The sequence below is a fragment of the Andrena cerasifolii genome, chromosome 1 (genome assembly GCF_050908995.1).
Source record: "Andrena cerasifolii isolate SP2316 chromosome 1, iyAndCera1_principal, whole genome shotgun sequence".
In the NCBI taxonomy this organism is placed as follows: Eukaryota; Metazoa; Arthropoda; class Insecta; order Hymenoptera; family Andrenidae; genus Andrena; species Andrena cerasifolii.
Genome location: NC_135118.1, coordinates 2,137,189 through 2,152,256, shown reverse-complemented (window position 1 = coordinate 2,152,256; position 15,068 = coordinate 2,137,189). Strand labels below are relative to the sequence as shown.

Here is a 15,068-nt window from a genome sequence, read left to right as displayed (position 1 = left end):
ATATATGTCTATGAGTACAAGCCGTGCTGAAGGCAAAATGGCAACACCGCGAGAGTCCGGCTTCGATGTACCTAACCACAGCCGACTCTAATACTAGCCGTGCTATACAACGTGGCAACACCGCTCATGTCAGGATCGGGAGTCCTATTTTCAATAGTGGAGTTTTGTACTCAGCATTATAATTAACGTTATTTTGTTATATAAAATTATACTAATATACCGTATTTTTTATTAATTATGTATAAGCAATACATAAATATCATAACTATAGTAAGTAGAAGTAATACTGTAGCATACTAATATTTATAAACGTAGTATATATTTTGTGGACTCTCGGGATAGTTTGGTGTTGTGATGCATTATATTTGAAATATTTATAGAGATTTCAAGAAAATATAAGTGTGAAACAAGATAAAATTATCTTTGAACCAAATTGAAGGATTTAAAAACTGATAAAGGTGTGTATAAGTTAATAGAGACCTGAAATAGACAAAATTAGTGGTACAAAGCCAAACAGGTTAAGTGCCTGTGCAAAAGAGGTTAGCATTATTACCTATTGAAAGGAACAATTATGCAGTTAATTATAAAATCTTGTTAGGGGACAGTATGATAATTGTAGAAAATTTCCTCACCACCCTAGGGGTATTTACCATGGCGCATTACATTTTTTTTATTATAATGGGTGGTTCGCCAATAGCCATATCATCCCATTTTCTAAAATACAATTAATATTTTTAAATAGAACATAACAAAAACATAACTTTTGTATTCTTAAATAGTAATAAATAATTCTGAATAATATTAATAACAAAACATAATTTGACATTCTTTAGAAATAGTATTAATAATAAAAATATATTAAGCAAATAAATAAAACTCTATTAATGTATTAAAACATATTGAAAAGAATAAGTTAAATATATATAAAAATTAATGTTTTAAGTAAGATCAAATTAAAAAAAATCATTGAAAATCTAGTTCTTATTAAAAGTTTTTAATTTACGATTTTTAGAAGTGATGTCTATACGCGTTTCCAACATACTATTATTTACAGTTTTCACATAATCGTTTAATAAAATATTCGAAAAAATTGATAATAATTTCAACAAAATACTGTGGTAAGCTCGACTACAAACGCATGTATCTGAAAATGCTAAATAATGTATGTCTGATTGAATACTAATATATGTTAATTTACATAAGATATGTTTATGATTTTCAAATTACAAAAATTGAGATTCTAAATTACCATCATTTGTTACGGCTTCCATTATTGCATACATATGAATAAATGAGGCTATCACTTCTTCAGAGGGAACAGAAAGGCCCCCTCTTTGTAAGTGATCAAAATATACGTCGCCTACAGTTTTACCTTTATCCTCCACAACTAATAATCGACATGAATTGCAATTTAATTTTTTAGCAACAGAATGGGACCCGTAACCAGAGATATAAATTTTAATGGAATCATGTACAACACAATCAGACAAGTATTCGGTATCGAAGATTCCTGAAAAACAAGTCACATCAATGGAAAGATCATGAGGATCGTTACTGTTGTCATCAGAAATTCGAAATTTATTTTTGATTTCAGTAAGAGAAAACGAATTTGCCAATTTTGTAAATATATGTTTTAATCTAATATTTTTCTCTGCATGAATTACTTTGTTATATGACACATGGTAATTACAACCAGATAAAAGTCTATAATTTCCAAATCATTTTTCAGATTTTTCAGTTGTACATTTTCCAACTAAAAGATATGATATGTCAAAATTTTGAAAACAGTACTCTGTAAGTAATAAAAGAACTGTAGTACTTTGATGCACAGCTTTGAAAGTATCTACTGTTAAATAGCTATTGGTCTGTAAATTTTGCCAAGAATTTAACCATATTAGAAATTTCTTTAAAAATTCACATCTAAAATCATTAACATTCAAAATCGGTTTACAAAATTCGTTTCTTTTCCTGCTACCTTTTACACTACTTGCATTATTCACAATGTCCAACCAATTGCGAAATATTTCTAAAAAATGAGCAGTAGCGGTATGATTGAAATCTTTCATAGCTGATATTATAGACTGATGGAATATATTATCAACGAGGAAAACTTTTTGTCGGTCAAAATTATTTGGATATAGTGATTTATAGTTTAATTTATAAGCTTTCTTAGCAATTAAATGTTTTTCGAAATCGTAAACCATGCGTGAATCGTTAAACTTAGCTAATCTTAGTTCGTTTGGGGAAAACGAAAGTTTTATCTAAATTTTTTAAATTTAACCAATTATTTCTAATATTTTTCATTATATGAACAAAGTCGAAAGAAAGAAAAATGGTTTAATTAGATTGTGAAGGATTAGGAAAACTGATACCATTATTAGATAATTTATTAAACATATTTCTATTGATTTTATGATTATCTGCTACAATGCATATTATTTCGAAACCACATTTTTGGACAAATTCTATAATTTTATAAATAATGGGTATCATTTCAGCCCCGGTAATATTGAAAACTGGTAATAATTTAATAATTTCAGAAAAATTTCCAAAAGCTGAACTTATCATAGAAGCTAAAATGGTTTTTGCCAATTCGTTAGAATTTGAAGCGCAACCCGCAAGTCTGTTTGATTTGTACTGTAATTTTGAACTAATATAAATTTCATCAATTAATAAAATCACTACTTTTTCTCTAGATGTTAAACTGGATGATATATTAATTAGATAATGTACATTTGTTATTTCATTATCTGGTGTAATGATCATATTGGCTGAAAGATACTGTAAATACCGTTTATGAGGTAAAATAAAAAAAGTTCTTAATAAATTGTATGCAGCCGACGATTGGCTATATAAGAAAGCCATAATAATGGTGGATGAGCTATATCTATTGTTTTTATTTTTTATTTTTCTTACTTGATGGGTTACTATTTCGAGATTTTTGGTATAAGCGAAATCAATTGATTCTGCAATATATATGCTTTATTGAGTTCTTCTAGAGACTTCTCAAGATGTTTTTCAATAAGACATATATCAGTGTCAGAATCTGCATTATGTAATACTTTATACCTACTTAATATATTCTGAAGCTCGGACCACATAGACAATTTCTTGTCAATAGGTAGTAACCCACTTTAAATCGTTAAATGATAGTTCATTGCCTTCTTGAAAAACTTGTAATTTCATGTCGTCACTAATCACAATCTGTGTATTTAGTACCAAAAAATCAGAATCATCATTACATACAAGCATTAAAAAATAAAATTTTGAATTTGTTATTTTAATAGTCCAACAGTTTGAAATTACAAGCTTTTCTTTATAATTATTTATTAAATCCGCGAAATTACTAATCAAATCTGAATTAGTTAATTCTTGGACTAAATTTTCATGTCTTTGGAGGATTTCTTGTTCACGCTTTACAGGATCTTTTCTTGATGGTAGCACACGTTTTGTAAAATAAGGTAAATTGGGGGAAATGGATGGTACTGCATTCTCTATAAGCCTTGGACATCTCAACAAAACATTCTCCAGTACACCATTGGGCGATAGAATACCGTGGTACCTTTGAATATCAGTTTCTGCAAAATGCAGACTACAGACGGCAGAATATTTTGATGATGTCCGATTCTTACGAGGAATAGCAACCATTTATTTCTCCCGCAATTCCTCATCTTTGGGGAATAAAAATATAGAATTGTAATTATTATCTTTTAAAGTACTACCATAATTTCCCTTGCAAATGGGAACACAGCAACGCCGTGGCATTATTAATGAATATGTGAAATTTATAAAGAAAATATATATAAAACAAAATGTCCAAAAATGCTATAGATTATATTAAATAAATGTGCTACACACAGAAATAAGGATCTGTAGGGTTAATATAAACTAATAAAACACCTGGATTATTGCTCCAATTCTGATAATTAGAGGATTGAATAATTAGAGGAGGCCACCGGCCTGTCGGTTACACAGTCTCCCTCTACCGGCCTTTCGGTTTCCCGTCTATCTTTCAAATATTTATATTAATGTAGAACTGAAATCCTCTAATTATCAGAATCGGAGCAATAATCCAAGTGTTTTATTTATTTATATTAACCCTACAGATCCTTATTTCTGCGTGTAACACATTTGTTTAATACAATCTGTAGCATTTTTGGACATTTTGTTTTACATGTATTTTTTTACAAATTATACATATTCATTAATATTGCCACGGCGTTGGTGTATTCCCGATTGCAAGAGAAATTATGATACTACTTTAAATGATAATAATTACAATTCTATATGTTTATTCCCCAAAGATAAGGAATTACAGAATAAATAAATGGTTGCTATTCCTCGTATAAATTGGACACCAACAAAATATTCTGCCGGTTGTAGATGATTCCATTAAAATTTACGTATCCAGTTATGGGTCCCATTCTGTTGCTAAAAAATTAAATTACAATATGTATAGATTACTAATTGTGGAGGATATAGGTAAAACTGTAGGTGATGTATATTTTGATCACTTACAAAGCAGGGGCCTTTCTGTTCCCACTGAAGAAGTAATAACCTCATTTATTCATATGTATGCAATAATGGTAGCCATACTAAATGATGGTAGTTTGGAATCTCAACTTTTGCAATCTGAAAATCATAAACATATTTTATGTAAGTTAACATATATTAGTATTCAATCAGATATACATTATTTAGAATTTTCAGATACACGCATTTATGGTCAAACTTACCACAGTATTTTGTTTAAATTATTATTGATTTTTTCAAATATTTTATTAAACGATTATGTGAAAACTGTAAATAATAGTCAGCTGGAAATGCATGCAGACATCACTTATAAAAATCGTAAATTAAAAACTTTCAATAAGAATTAGATTTTCAATAATTCTTTTTTAATTAGAATTTTCTTAAAACATCAATTTAATATATTAGGGTGGTGAGGAAATTTTCCACAATTATAATACTGTCCTCTAATACGATTTTATAATCAACAGCATAATTGTTCTTTTCGATAGCTAATTATGCTAACCTGTTTTCCACGGGCACTTAACCTCTTTTGCTTCGTATCAATAATTTTGTCTATTTAAGGTCTCTATTAACTTATACATATTTTTATCAATTTTTAAATCCTTCAATTTGGTTCCAAGATGGCTTTATCTTGTTTCACACTTATATTTTCTTGAAATTTCTGTAAATATTTCAAATATAATGCATCACAACATCAAACTATCCCGAGAGTCCACAAAATATATACTACGTTTATAAATATTAGTATGCTACAGTGTTACTTCTACTTACTATAGTTATGATATTTATGTATTGCTTATACATAATTAATAAAGAATACGGTATATTAGTATAATTTTATATAACAAAATAACGTTAATTATAATGCTGAGTACAAAACTCTACTATTGAAAATAGGACTCCCTATCCTCACATGAGCGGTGTTGCCACGTTGTATAGCACTAGGGATCGAGTGCAAAATCACTAACAGTGATTTATCACAGTGACCGCGGAATTACGATCACGGTTGTGATTGAAGTTAAATCACGACCATGATTGTGATTTCTTTAACTTGAGTGAATTGTTTAATGTGATCGTAATTCTTGATCTTGATTGAATTACTTTTTATAAAATACTTCAATATAGCTTGTGTTACAGTCAAAGCGTGCTATTTCGGCAAATATATAGAATATACATTCATAAATAGTCAATGTATGCACGCACTGATTTGATTGACTAAAGTATTCATATATACATTTTACTTTTTAACTAAAGTGAAGAAATATTCGTTAATTTAAATAGATCAAGAACGATTACATTGATTCAAAATATACAACTGAGATTCTATAAGAACAGTGAGGACTTGAGAATGTTTCGAGAGAAAGTAGAAATTGAGGTTAGGTATGTGGCGCGTGCAAAGAGCACAAAAGAGCAGTTATGCTCTCCGCCAATCAGAAGCAACAAGAAAATCACGACTCACTGTGAAAAATCAGCGTGATTGGGAACGAACGTGATTGGATCAGTCGTGATTCACAAATCACGATTCTAGCCAACAGTACTCACTACCCGGTGTAGTGGTGTTTCAGAAACGGCTTGAGTTGGCCAGGCACGGCATTACACGATTGTGAATGAAGGTGACGTGTAGGCGCTTCCATACGTTTCTGACACACCACCGCACCGAATAGTGAGAATGAGGTAGTGCTGTTTCTGGCGCAACTTCACAACCGTTCCGTTCCGGGAGCGATGAGTTGAGGTTATGTGTCATGCGATTCTGATTGGTCGATTCCCAACGAATCTTTAGTCCTACCAAAATCAACCAATCAGAATCGCATGACACATAACCTCGAATCGTCGCACCACGGCACTGCATGGTGTCTCAAAAAAGGCACCGCGCGGTGATATGGTGACTCAGGAGCGGCATTGCAAAGGTGTGAAGTTGCGCCAGGCTTAGACCATATATACCTATAGACACGGCCTGCTCTATATGAAGCCACGAGTCATAGTGAAGCAAAGATAACGGGCAAAAGTGACGTCACTTGTGGGCAAAAGATAATTCAAAATGGTTGATAGTACCTCATACCATATATACAAGTGAGGTTATATCTTTTTCTGTGAATAATTTTTGAGTAATAATTAATAAAGGTGCAAACATGTTGTATAAAGAATTGCAAAGACAATGATTAAATCGCATTTTCGGAAATATTTATACATCGCTGTAACTTCCATTATTACTTTGCCCACATGTGACGTCACGTAGATGATTTAATATTTGCGTCAAGGCAGTTATCTGAAGCCGTTTCTATAAGTATATATGGTCTAAGGCGCCAGGCACGGCACTGCACGCTTCTGCATGAAGGTGGCGCGTAGGCGCTTCCGTAGTACCCCCACCAACGCTCTTTCGGAGCCAATGAGCTCATTCTACATGCGCGAAACGGGTTCCTTCTCAAATGACAGAATTTGCATGCCCGTGTGGAAAAGGCATAACTACTTATTATAGCGTGGTCTCATGGAAACGAATTTTGTGGTAAAGATTCGCGGCATCATGGCGCGCTGACAAAAATCAAACCAAAAGAAATAGAAGCTATCACCGATTCCATACATGTTTCCATTTCTTGTATACCTTTTCCAAACGTATAATACAATCGTATCGGAGCGAAACTGTCAAAGAGCAGGTAAACTCATCGACCGCGCGATTAGAAAAGTTCACGGTTATTAATCATATATCGTTCCATAACATGGCGCCAGCGTCGTGTTAGATGCAAGCGCCAAAGTGCGCCCACATAGGCGATGATCTGAGTGGCGCGCATGGTCATTTAATGTCTTTGGATTAAGGGTGGGTCTGCTCTTTTTGCGGGAGGGGTCGTATAAACGAATCCAAGTATAGGTGTACATACATACATACATACGTATATACATACACAACGCGAAGAATAAAGAAAGATACAGTAGCATCCAGCAGTATCCACGCAGAGCTTGCTCGTGCTTGCTCGCGTACGGCGTATTACTCGAGCTTGCTGAAACTCGCGAAGGCTAGCACCGTGGGCGAACGTGGCGATATCGTGTTCTCGTGGCCAGTGGATAACTTATCGCAGGATACTGACAGGATTGACAGCGCGACGGTGGACAAAACCGATCAGTGGATGGAGTTCTCTACGGATCGTATTGTCTTTCCCTAATTCCCAGTTCCCCTCTTAGCGCGACCCGATTCCCCATAAAGATTCAATCCCCTATACATAAGTACGCTCTATTCGCTCCCGTTCATGGCTGCGGCCCGGGGTGGGGGAAAACAAGCTGTATAACGACGTAAAATTTCGAAGCTTGTATGCAGGAATATGTCAAGCTTAAAAATCGGTAAGTCGGTGTTTATTTAGTTTCTTGGACGACGCGCCAGCGAGCTGTCCCGCTTGACGGGTAATATATGAGTTATGACGAGCGGCTGAATTGACTCGCGCTAAGTCGTTGCCCCCTTGCACTCAACACGCTTCTACTTTGCTTTCGTAGTATGGTAGGCAGTAAGGCAATGAACGTACCCTATATACGTGTTTCGAAAGTCGCCGACTCCCGTTTGAGGTTTTACGCGGGCAGGGCCGAGAAATAGCCGCCCGATTCTTACATGCACACGCTGCGCTGCTCCTTATAAAATATTTCACGATGTGCGGCACGTTCGTGTGCTTTACCGAAATGTGTATGACGTTTGTCCAGTTTTATGGAGTGTAAACTGTAATTGAAACGGTTCATTATGTTTATGGTACTCTCTTTATGATTCTTCCTGTAAGCCTCCCGGGTAATCTTTCTTTCTTTGCTAGTCCAGTGGATTATTAAGTTGTATGCTGTTTGTTTGATCGTTTTTTCCTTTCGCAGATGTTTCTGATTTCTATGATTTTACTATTTAAAATTATCGCTGCTAGAAATGCAGTATAAATTCTTTATTTCCCATTGAAATAATGCTAGTTTTAGCTTGTCATTAAACGGTAACGAATAACTTTATTTTAAGATATATTGGAATCGATGTAACCGCTACGTCTTTCCTTTTATGAACATATAACGAGTGACATTTGCTTGTTGGTATATATTCGAAACATGTCGCTGTTGATTTTACAATTAAAAGTACGTATAACTTTTCAAGTTTTCATACTCAACGTCGTAAGATTGTCTTCTTTCTGTTTGAATTTACTTCTATGCTTCTTATCAGTACACGTAGAATATTCAAAACACTATCTTTTCTGGCATATAATTTTATTTAGAAGAGGCTTTAAATCTTGACGGACTTTTATAGATCATAGATATATATATAATACTGATATATCAGTATCGTTTCATTTATGTTAGACAGATTTGTTCTTTATCTCTAAATTTATCATTTCTGAACATCCTATTAACAATTTTATTATGGCTTTTGTTGAAAACCACCTTAATATATCTCATTGATACTTTAATAAATAAATTATACATACACAATAATAATGTTTTTATTTAAAAAATACTTGATTGTCCTGTTATATGTGTTGCAGCGTCACTAAGCCAAAATCTGCATGTATTTTTTTATGTATTCGATACGTAGATCAACTTTTGACACGTTTAGTATCTAAGGTTTGAGAAATGATAATGTATAGGTATATAGGTACACTTTAATATAATGTACAAGTATCGCTTAATACCTTCAACAAATTGTACGGCAGTAATTGAAATTGGAGTCGAGTTAAATTTAATAACTGTGCTGATTACCTTAAGGGGTCATACCTAGTCAGGCGGCCGAAAAGAGGCGAATATTTGTGAATTTTTTTTGAAGAAGCGGAAACGTATATTTCTACAAAACTTTTTGCGCTTGAAAGAGCAACATTTAAACAACATTTGGTAATTTTTTCGTGGAAAAATAATTACGTTTATACTTTATAGTAACAACCCACATCCAAGAAGCATTTTAAAAATTTGGTTTTACAGAGAGCACTGCCATTCGGAACCAGATTAACTAAATTAAAAAAACAAAAAAGATTTCGTTAGTATATTAATGTATCCTCAGGTTGACGGAGAGAATTTCCGAAATATTAATTTAAAACAAAATGGCGGCTATTTAAAGTTGAAATTCTGATTTTTTTCGCGTGATTTTTGCACGAAAAAATCAGGATCTCAACTTTAAATAGCCGCCATTTTGTTTTAAATTAATATTTCGGAAAATTCTCTCCGTCAAGCTGAGGATACATTAATATACTAACACAATCTTTTTTGTTTTTTGATTGTAGATAATCTGGTTCCGAATGGCAGTGCTCACCGCAAAACCAAATTTTTAAAAATGCTTCTTGGATGTCGGTTGTTATTTTATTATAAACGTAAATATTTTTCTCCGAAAAAATTACCAAATGTTCTTTAAATGTTGCTCTTTTAAGCGCAGAAAGTTCTGTAAGAATATATGCTTCCCCTTTTCCAAAAAAAAATTCACAAATATTCGCCTCTTTTCGGCCGCCTGACTAGGTACAACCCCCTAGTAGGACTACAAGAATATTCACTACCACTTAATTAATGCTCATCGTGCTGCTTAGTAAATAAACGCACTTGTAAGTTTCGTTCGTTGATTCTGGCACTACTTGGTGGACATTTGTGTATGCACATTCTAAATGTTGATAAACACGATACTTAAGATAACGTTAAGTAAAGATATAATATATTCTTTCTAATACTGTGATATATTAGTGTTTAGTTTTATGATATTTATTATGTCAAGTTAATGATTGTTATTTCATTTTCCCTGAAGTGTTGGTAATGCACTTGCTTGCCCTACCCTTGAGAACAATGGATTCTGAGCAAAGAAATCAGCAGGTGTATCAACACTAAAACAAAAAGTTAAAGAATGAATGCCTGCTGCACTCACGCCGCCGACACAGTACAAGCAGACTTAAGATTTATGCAAGTAGCGCGTGAGTAGCAGCTACTCACGCCACACTAAGACGTATATATCTGTTTTCGCACATGGCAGCCATGAAGCATGGTACGTTTTTTTCTTGTACGCTTTGCTTTGTATGTAAATTTCTTTCAACAGCCATTACAATATAGTTTATTCAGGCGCAATAATTTATTCATATGTCTCTGTCATAATGTGTATCTTTAAATATATATATATATATAATATATGAATTTCAAAACATTCAATGATAATTTGCTATAAGAAAGCTTGATAATTGGAAGTAATAAGTTTCCATATTAACTGCACATGTAATTGTCTACTGTATCTTATCGAACATGTGGAATTGTCAAACATGATGTTTATGGTTTGTTACAATTATATTAATAAACTGCAGTTTATGGTCGGTATTAAACTGTTGTGCATGATGGTTTGAATAAGTTGAAGTAATTTATCTAAAAGCATTTACTTGACAAATTTATGGAATTTTAAATATAGATTATATTGTTAATAAATAGCGTAAATAAATTTTGAACGTAAGTATGTCTTAAGATATTTTTACTTTCATATTTCATATCTTTTTCGTCTTTAGAGGCATCTTTTATACATGTTGCACAGTATTTTGGCAATGATACTATTTCATAGTAATAGTTCCTCCAGTTCCATAATATTGTCTACTTAGTTTATGGATCTCTGACTTCAGTACAATCTATTTGAAGATATAGAGAGTAACGATTGAAAACCATCAACAGACAATTACTTATTAATGGGCATAACAGCTTCGCGTTGTTGGTGAACTAATATCGTAATGTGACAACGATATCGTAGTTTTGATATTAGATTAAACTTACTTGGAACTATCTGAAATTTCAAATACAATGATTTCTTCTCTTTCCGATAGTTTATTCAGGGCTTTTCTTTGTGTATGTGTTGTATGTTTTCAGTTTTATTTCTGTTACACGTTTGAGTAGTAAGTAACTATAGACAACCTGCAGATTTTAATCTGATTAGAATTTTTTTATCATATGGATTCTTAAAAGCTTCCTCGGTCATAATAATTTTAAATTTAGAGGTTTCAGTAATGTTCAATGAAATTGTAATATCTGTTACGAATTGAATACTACGAAGTTATCAATCTGTTATTATACGACTAGTATCTAGAACAGTTAGTACTTGGCACTTGAAAGAAATCTAATTATAATGATTTTCAGGCAAGACAAGTCAAGACGACGTGTGTTATGTTGTCGCCAAATATGATTATGGAGCCCAAGGTGCTCAGGAGTTAGACTTACGCAAAAATGAGCGTTATTTGCTCCTGGATGACTCGAAACATTGGTGGAGAGTACAAAGCGCCAGGGGCCAAGCTGGCTATGTGCCAAGTAACTACGTCAAGAAGGAAAAACCATCCCTTTTTGATAGTATTAAGAAGAAAGTTAAAAAGGGCTCTGGTTCGAAAACTCTACCATCTAGTAATTCACCCTCCAGAGCCGTGGAATCACCTATTATGGCCAGGCGTTTGCCCGCTGATCCAAGCGAAGCGATAGGCACAGCAGTTGTCAAATACAATTATCAGGCGCAACAAGCGGACGAACTGTCGCTTGTCAAAGGCACTAGAATCCTAATATTAGAAAAGAGCAACGATGGATGGTGGAGAGGTCAAAGTGGCACCCAAGCGGGCTGGTTTCCATCGAATTATACTCAAGAGGAGGGGGACGCGGATGATACTCTTCATACATATGCAATGGCAGAAAATGTTCTCGATATTGTTGTAGCACTTTATTCGTTTTCTTCTAACAATGACCAAGAATTGTCATTCGAGAAGGGTGATCGGTTGGAAATCCTTGATCGCCCACCAGCAGACCCTGAATGGTATAAAGCAAGGAATAGTCAAGGACAAATTGGCCTTGTGCCGCGTAATTATCTCCAGGAGCTGAGTGAATATTTGACACAACCATATCGTGAACGAGGAATGACGAGTAGCGAGATCAGTACAGGAGATTCCCTTGAGAGAAGGCCAGATCCTGGCGATAGGCCGCATCTTGTTGGAAAGCCTTGGTACTATGGTAGTATTTCACGCTCACAATGTGACACACTACTCAATCAGCATGGTCATGACGGCGACTTTTTAATTAGAGATAGCGAAACTAATGTAAGAATAAATGAGATATCAATACTACTACTAAGTAGTATTGGGGACATTCCATGCGAACTCGAACAGCTTTCGGAGTAAGTTTTCGTAGATTGCTGAAATTTGAATATTTTGTAGTCTTTAGTGATATTTAAACGTACCTTAAAGGATTTTTCTAAATTTTGAAAAATGTCGATTTTACAGCTGTTTGAAGTTACATGCTAACTTTTTTTCAATACATTATAGCTATGGAAGTAGTAAACGGATGGAGATGAGCTTTACCGTGCTTATAGAGAAGACATTGAAGCTTTAAGAAAAAATTATTTCAAATTTTCTTTTAAATGAAAAATTTAAAAAAAAAATTGAACCATTTTTGTACAATTATTTTAAACAAATGCAGGTTTTTAACATTGGGCGCGATTTTAAAAATCTGAAAAAGGAGAATAAAGTTCTATCCTTCCCCTTGATGAACAAATTTTCAAAAATATGGATATTTTAAAATTGGACCTGTAACAATTGCCGAAAGTTGTCGCTGCGTCGCCCAGCACCGGCTCGACTGGTCGGGCCGTGCGGTACTCACAGCGTCCAAGCGGCTATACCTGATATTCTTATACAGGATTCTCGAAAATGGTAAGTATTTGAAAAAAAAACTAAAGGAGGAAGACTTTTACTGTTTTTCATATCCAACATAATACGGTATCTCAATTGTTGGTGGTCGCAACATTTTCCTTGAAACGAGGGTGACTTTTAGTTTTTTAAATGGAATGCTATACATTTGATTACCCAATATGAAAGCGACTGTCAAGACAAATTCAACCATATGGTCCACTATGACCTTCAAGGCCACACAAGGTTAGGAATCAAAGGAAGAAATTCAATCTACTAGATAGATAGTGCAATATATTTACTTCATTCCTGACCTTGTGTGGCCTTGAAGGTCATAGTGTACCATATGGTTGAATTTGTCTTGACTAATCAAAGCATTTTCCATTTAAAAAAAAACTAAAAGTCACCCTCGTTTCAAGTAAAATATCGCGAACACCAAAAATTCAGATACCGTATTATGTTGGATATAAAAAGCAGTAAGAGTTTTCCTGCTTCAGTTTTTTTCAAATACTTACCATTTTCGAGAATTCTGTATAAGAATATCAGGTACAGGTATAGCCGCTGCGACCAGTCGAGTCGGTGCTGGACGACGCAGCGTCAACTTTCGGCATTTTTTACAGGGCCAATTTTAAAATGTCCATATTTTTTAAAATTTGACCATCAAGGGGAAGGATAGAACTATATAATCCTTTTTTCAGATTTTTAAAATCGCGCCCGATGTTAAAAACCTGCATTTGTTTAAAATAATTGCACAAAAATGGTTCAAATTTTGGTTAAAACTTCAATGTCTTCTCTATAAGCAACGTAAAGCTCATCTCCATCTGTTTACTAGTTCCATAGCTATAATATATTGAGAAAAAGTTAGCACTTAACTTGAAACAGCTGTAAAATCGACATTTTTCAAAATTTTGAAAAATCCTTTGAGGTACGTTTAAATATTACTAAAGGCTACAAAATATTCAAATTTCAGCAATCTACGAAAACTTACTCCGAAATCTGTCCGAGTTCGCATGGAATGTCCCATTGAGTACATAGCTACAAGTTAAATTGTAAATGGCAATTATTTTATAATTTTCAGGTGGGAGATTATTCTGTGTCTTTGAAAGCTCCAGGCCGTAATAAGCACTTTAGGGTACATGTGGAAGGAGCGCTTTATTGCATTGGTCAAAGAAAATTCCATACACTAGATCAGTTGGTAGATCATTATCAACGAGCGCCTATTTACACTAACAAGCAAGGTGAGAAATTATACTTGGTGCGCCCGTTGCCAAAAGGCAACCCCAGTAGCAATGGTTGCTAGGTGAATTCGTGCCATCAGACGGTCCATGCGCTTTGAAAATGCATCTCTTTGAGATACGCGACGCCTGCCTAGTAATATCACTATCACACATCTCGTATGTTTATACGTAACGATTAACATAATTGGTGAACTCATATATTAGTGTTTCTTCATTATTTGTCCATTTACACTGATAAATAATTTATTACTCTAAGTAATTGCCACCAGCAATTCTTATTACCATTCATTGGAGCTTCCAAACTATTTAGCGAACAAAGCTAAGAGAGTCGAATAAAACATTTGTACGGCAGCTACGTGACATTTGACTAGTTGATACACAAGGCTTCTCTTTATATCCATATAAAATAATTGTAAAACACAACCGACCATGTTATTACGATTAATAATATATTTACAACTACACGTAATGTAGACTGCAAGTGTAACGATGAAGTAAGGGTTATCATGCAATTACGACCGATTAAGTGGATCTCTACTCTGAATCTATTGGTATCGAATTATGACAAAGACTAAGTGTTCATTTGTGATTTTGTATTTATTAGAAATTTATAAGTAAATAAACTGTATTTAAGTGTGCATCAGGTAAAATGCATTCTTTCTTTCAATCTCTTCTTTACTAAATACAT

At 33.8% G+C, this 15,068-nt stretch overlaps 2 protein-coding genes and 2 long non-coding RNA genes across 8 annotated transcripts; 2 read left to right on the top strand and 2 right to left on the bottom strand.

Moving 5' to 3' along the window:
* Positions 1 to 47: 47 nt before the first annotated feature.
* Positions 48 to 3,059, top strand: LOC143378387 (uncharacterized). Its single transcript, XR_013088257.1, has 3 exons — positions 48 to 270; positions 381 to 458; positions 1,424 to 3,059. It is a non-coding gene; the product is annotated as an uncharacterized LOC143378387 (long non-coding RNA).
* Positions 3,060 to 3,114: 55 nt separating this feature from the next.
* On the bottom strand, positions 3,115 to 3,648 carry LOC143378386 (uncharacterized). Its single transcript, XM_076830111.1, has one exon. The coding sequence runs from the start codon at positions 3,646 to 3,648 to the stop codon at positions 3,115 to 3,117; it is 534 nt and encodes a 177-aa protein (XP_076686226.1).
* A 106-nt stretch (positions 3,649 to 3,754) lies between these two features.
* On the bottom strand, positions 3,755 to 5,942 carry LOC143378388 (uncharacterized). Of its 2 annotated transcripts, XR_013088259.1 has the most exons (5): positions 5,305 to 5,942; positions 5,036 to 5,194; positions 4,737 to 4,817; positions 4,519 to 4,632; positions 3,755 to 4,431 (listed from the first exon to the last, which is right to left on the bottom strand). It is a non-coding gene; the product is annotated as an uncharacterized LOC143378388 (long non-coding RNA). The 2 variants fall into 2 exon arrangements; XR_013088258.1 differs by lacking the exon at positions 4,737 to 4,817 and having other exon boundaries at positions 5,305 to 5,934.
* A 1,421-nt stretch (positions 5,943 to 7,363) lies between these two features.
* On the top strand, positions 7,364 to 15,018 carry Dock (SH2/SH3 adaptor protein dock). 4 transcript variants are annotated; one of them, XM_076817230.1, is made up of 4 exons: positions 7,366 to 7,863; positions 10,262 to 10,495; positions 11,620 to 12,557; positions 14,221 to 15,018. In XM_076817230.1, the coding sequence occupies exons 2-4, from the start codon at positions 10,477 to 10,479 to the stop codon at positions 14,440 to 14,442; spliced, it is 1,179 nt and encodes a 392-aa protein (XP_076673345.1). In that variant the 5' UTR covers positions 7,366 to 7,863; positions 10,262 to 10,476; the 3' UTR covers positions 14,443 to 15,018. The 4 variants fall into 4 exon arrangements, with proteins under 4 accessions (XP_076673613.1, XP_076673345.1, XP_076673521.1 ...); XM_076817406.1 differs by lacking the exon at positions 7,366 to 7,863 and adding an exon at positions 7,999 to 8,017; XM_076817327.1 differs by lacking the exon at positions 7,366 to 7,863 and adding an exon at positions 8,054 to 8,260.
* The last annotated feature ends 50 nt before the right edge of the window (positions 15,019 to 15,068 follow it).

What these genes read in the sequence shown, in the direction of transcription:
- Dock (XM_076817498.1), top strand. An exon ending in TTAGAGATAGCGAAACTAAT is followed by an intron (nt 12,558 to 14,220) that starts GTAAGAATAAAT and finishes TATAATTTTCAG; the next exon opens with GTGGGAGATTATTCTGTGTC.
- LOC143378386 (XM_076830111.1), bottom strand. Translation starts at nt 3,648, where the DNA reads ATGGTTGCTATTCCTCGTAAGAATCGGACATCATCAAAATATTCTGCC.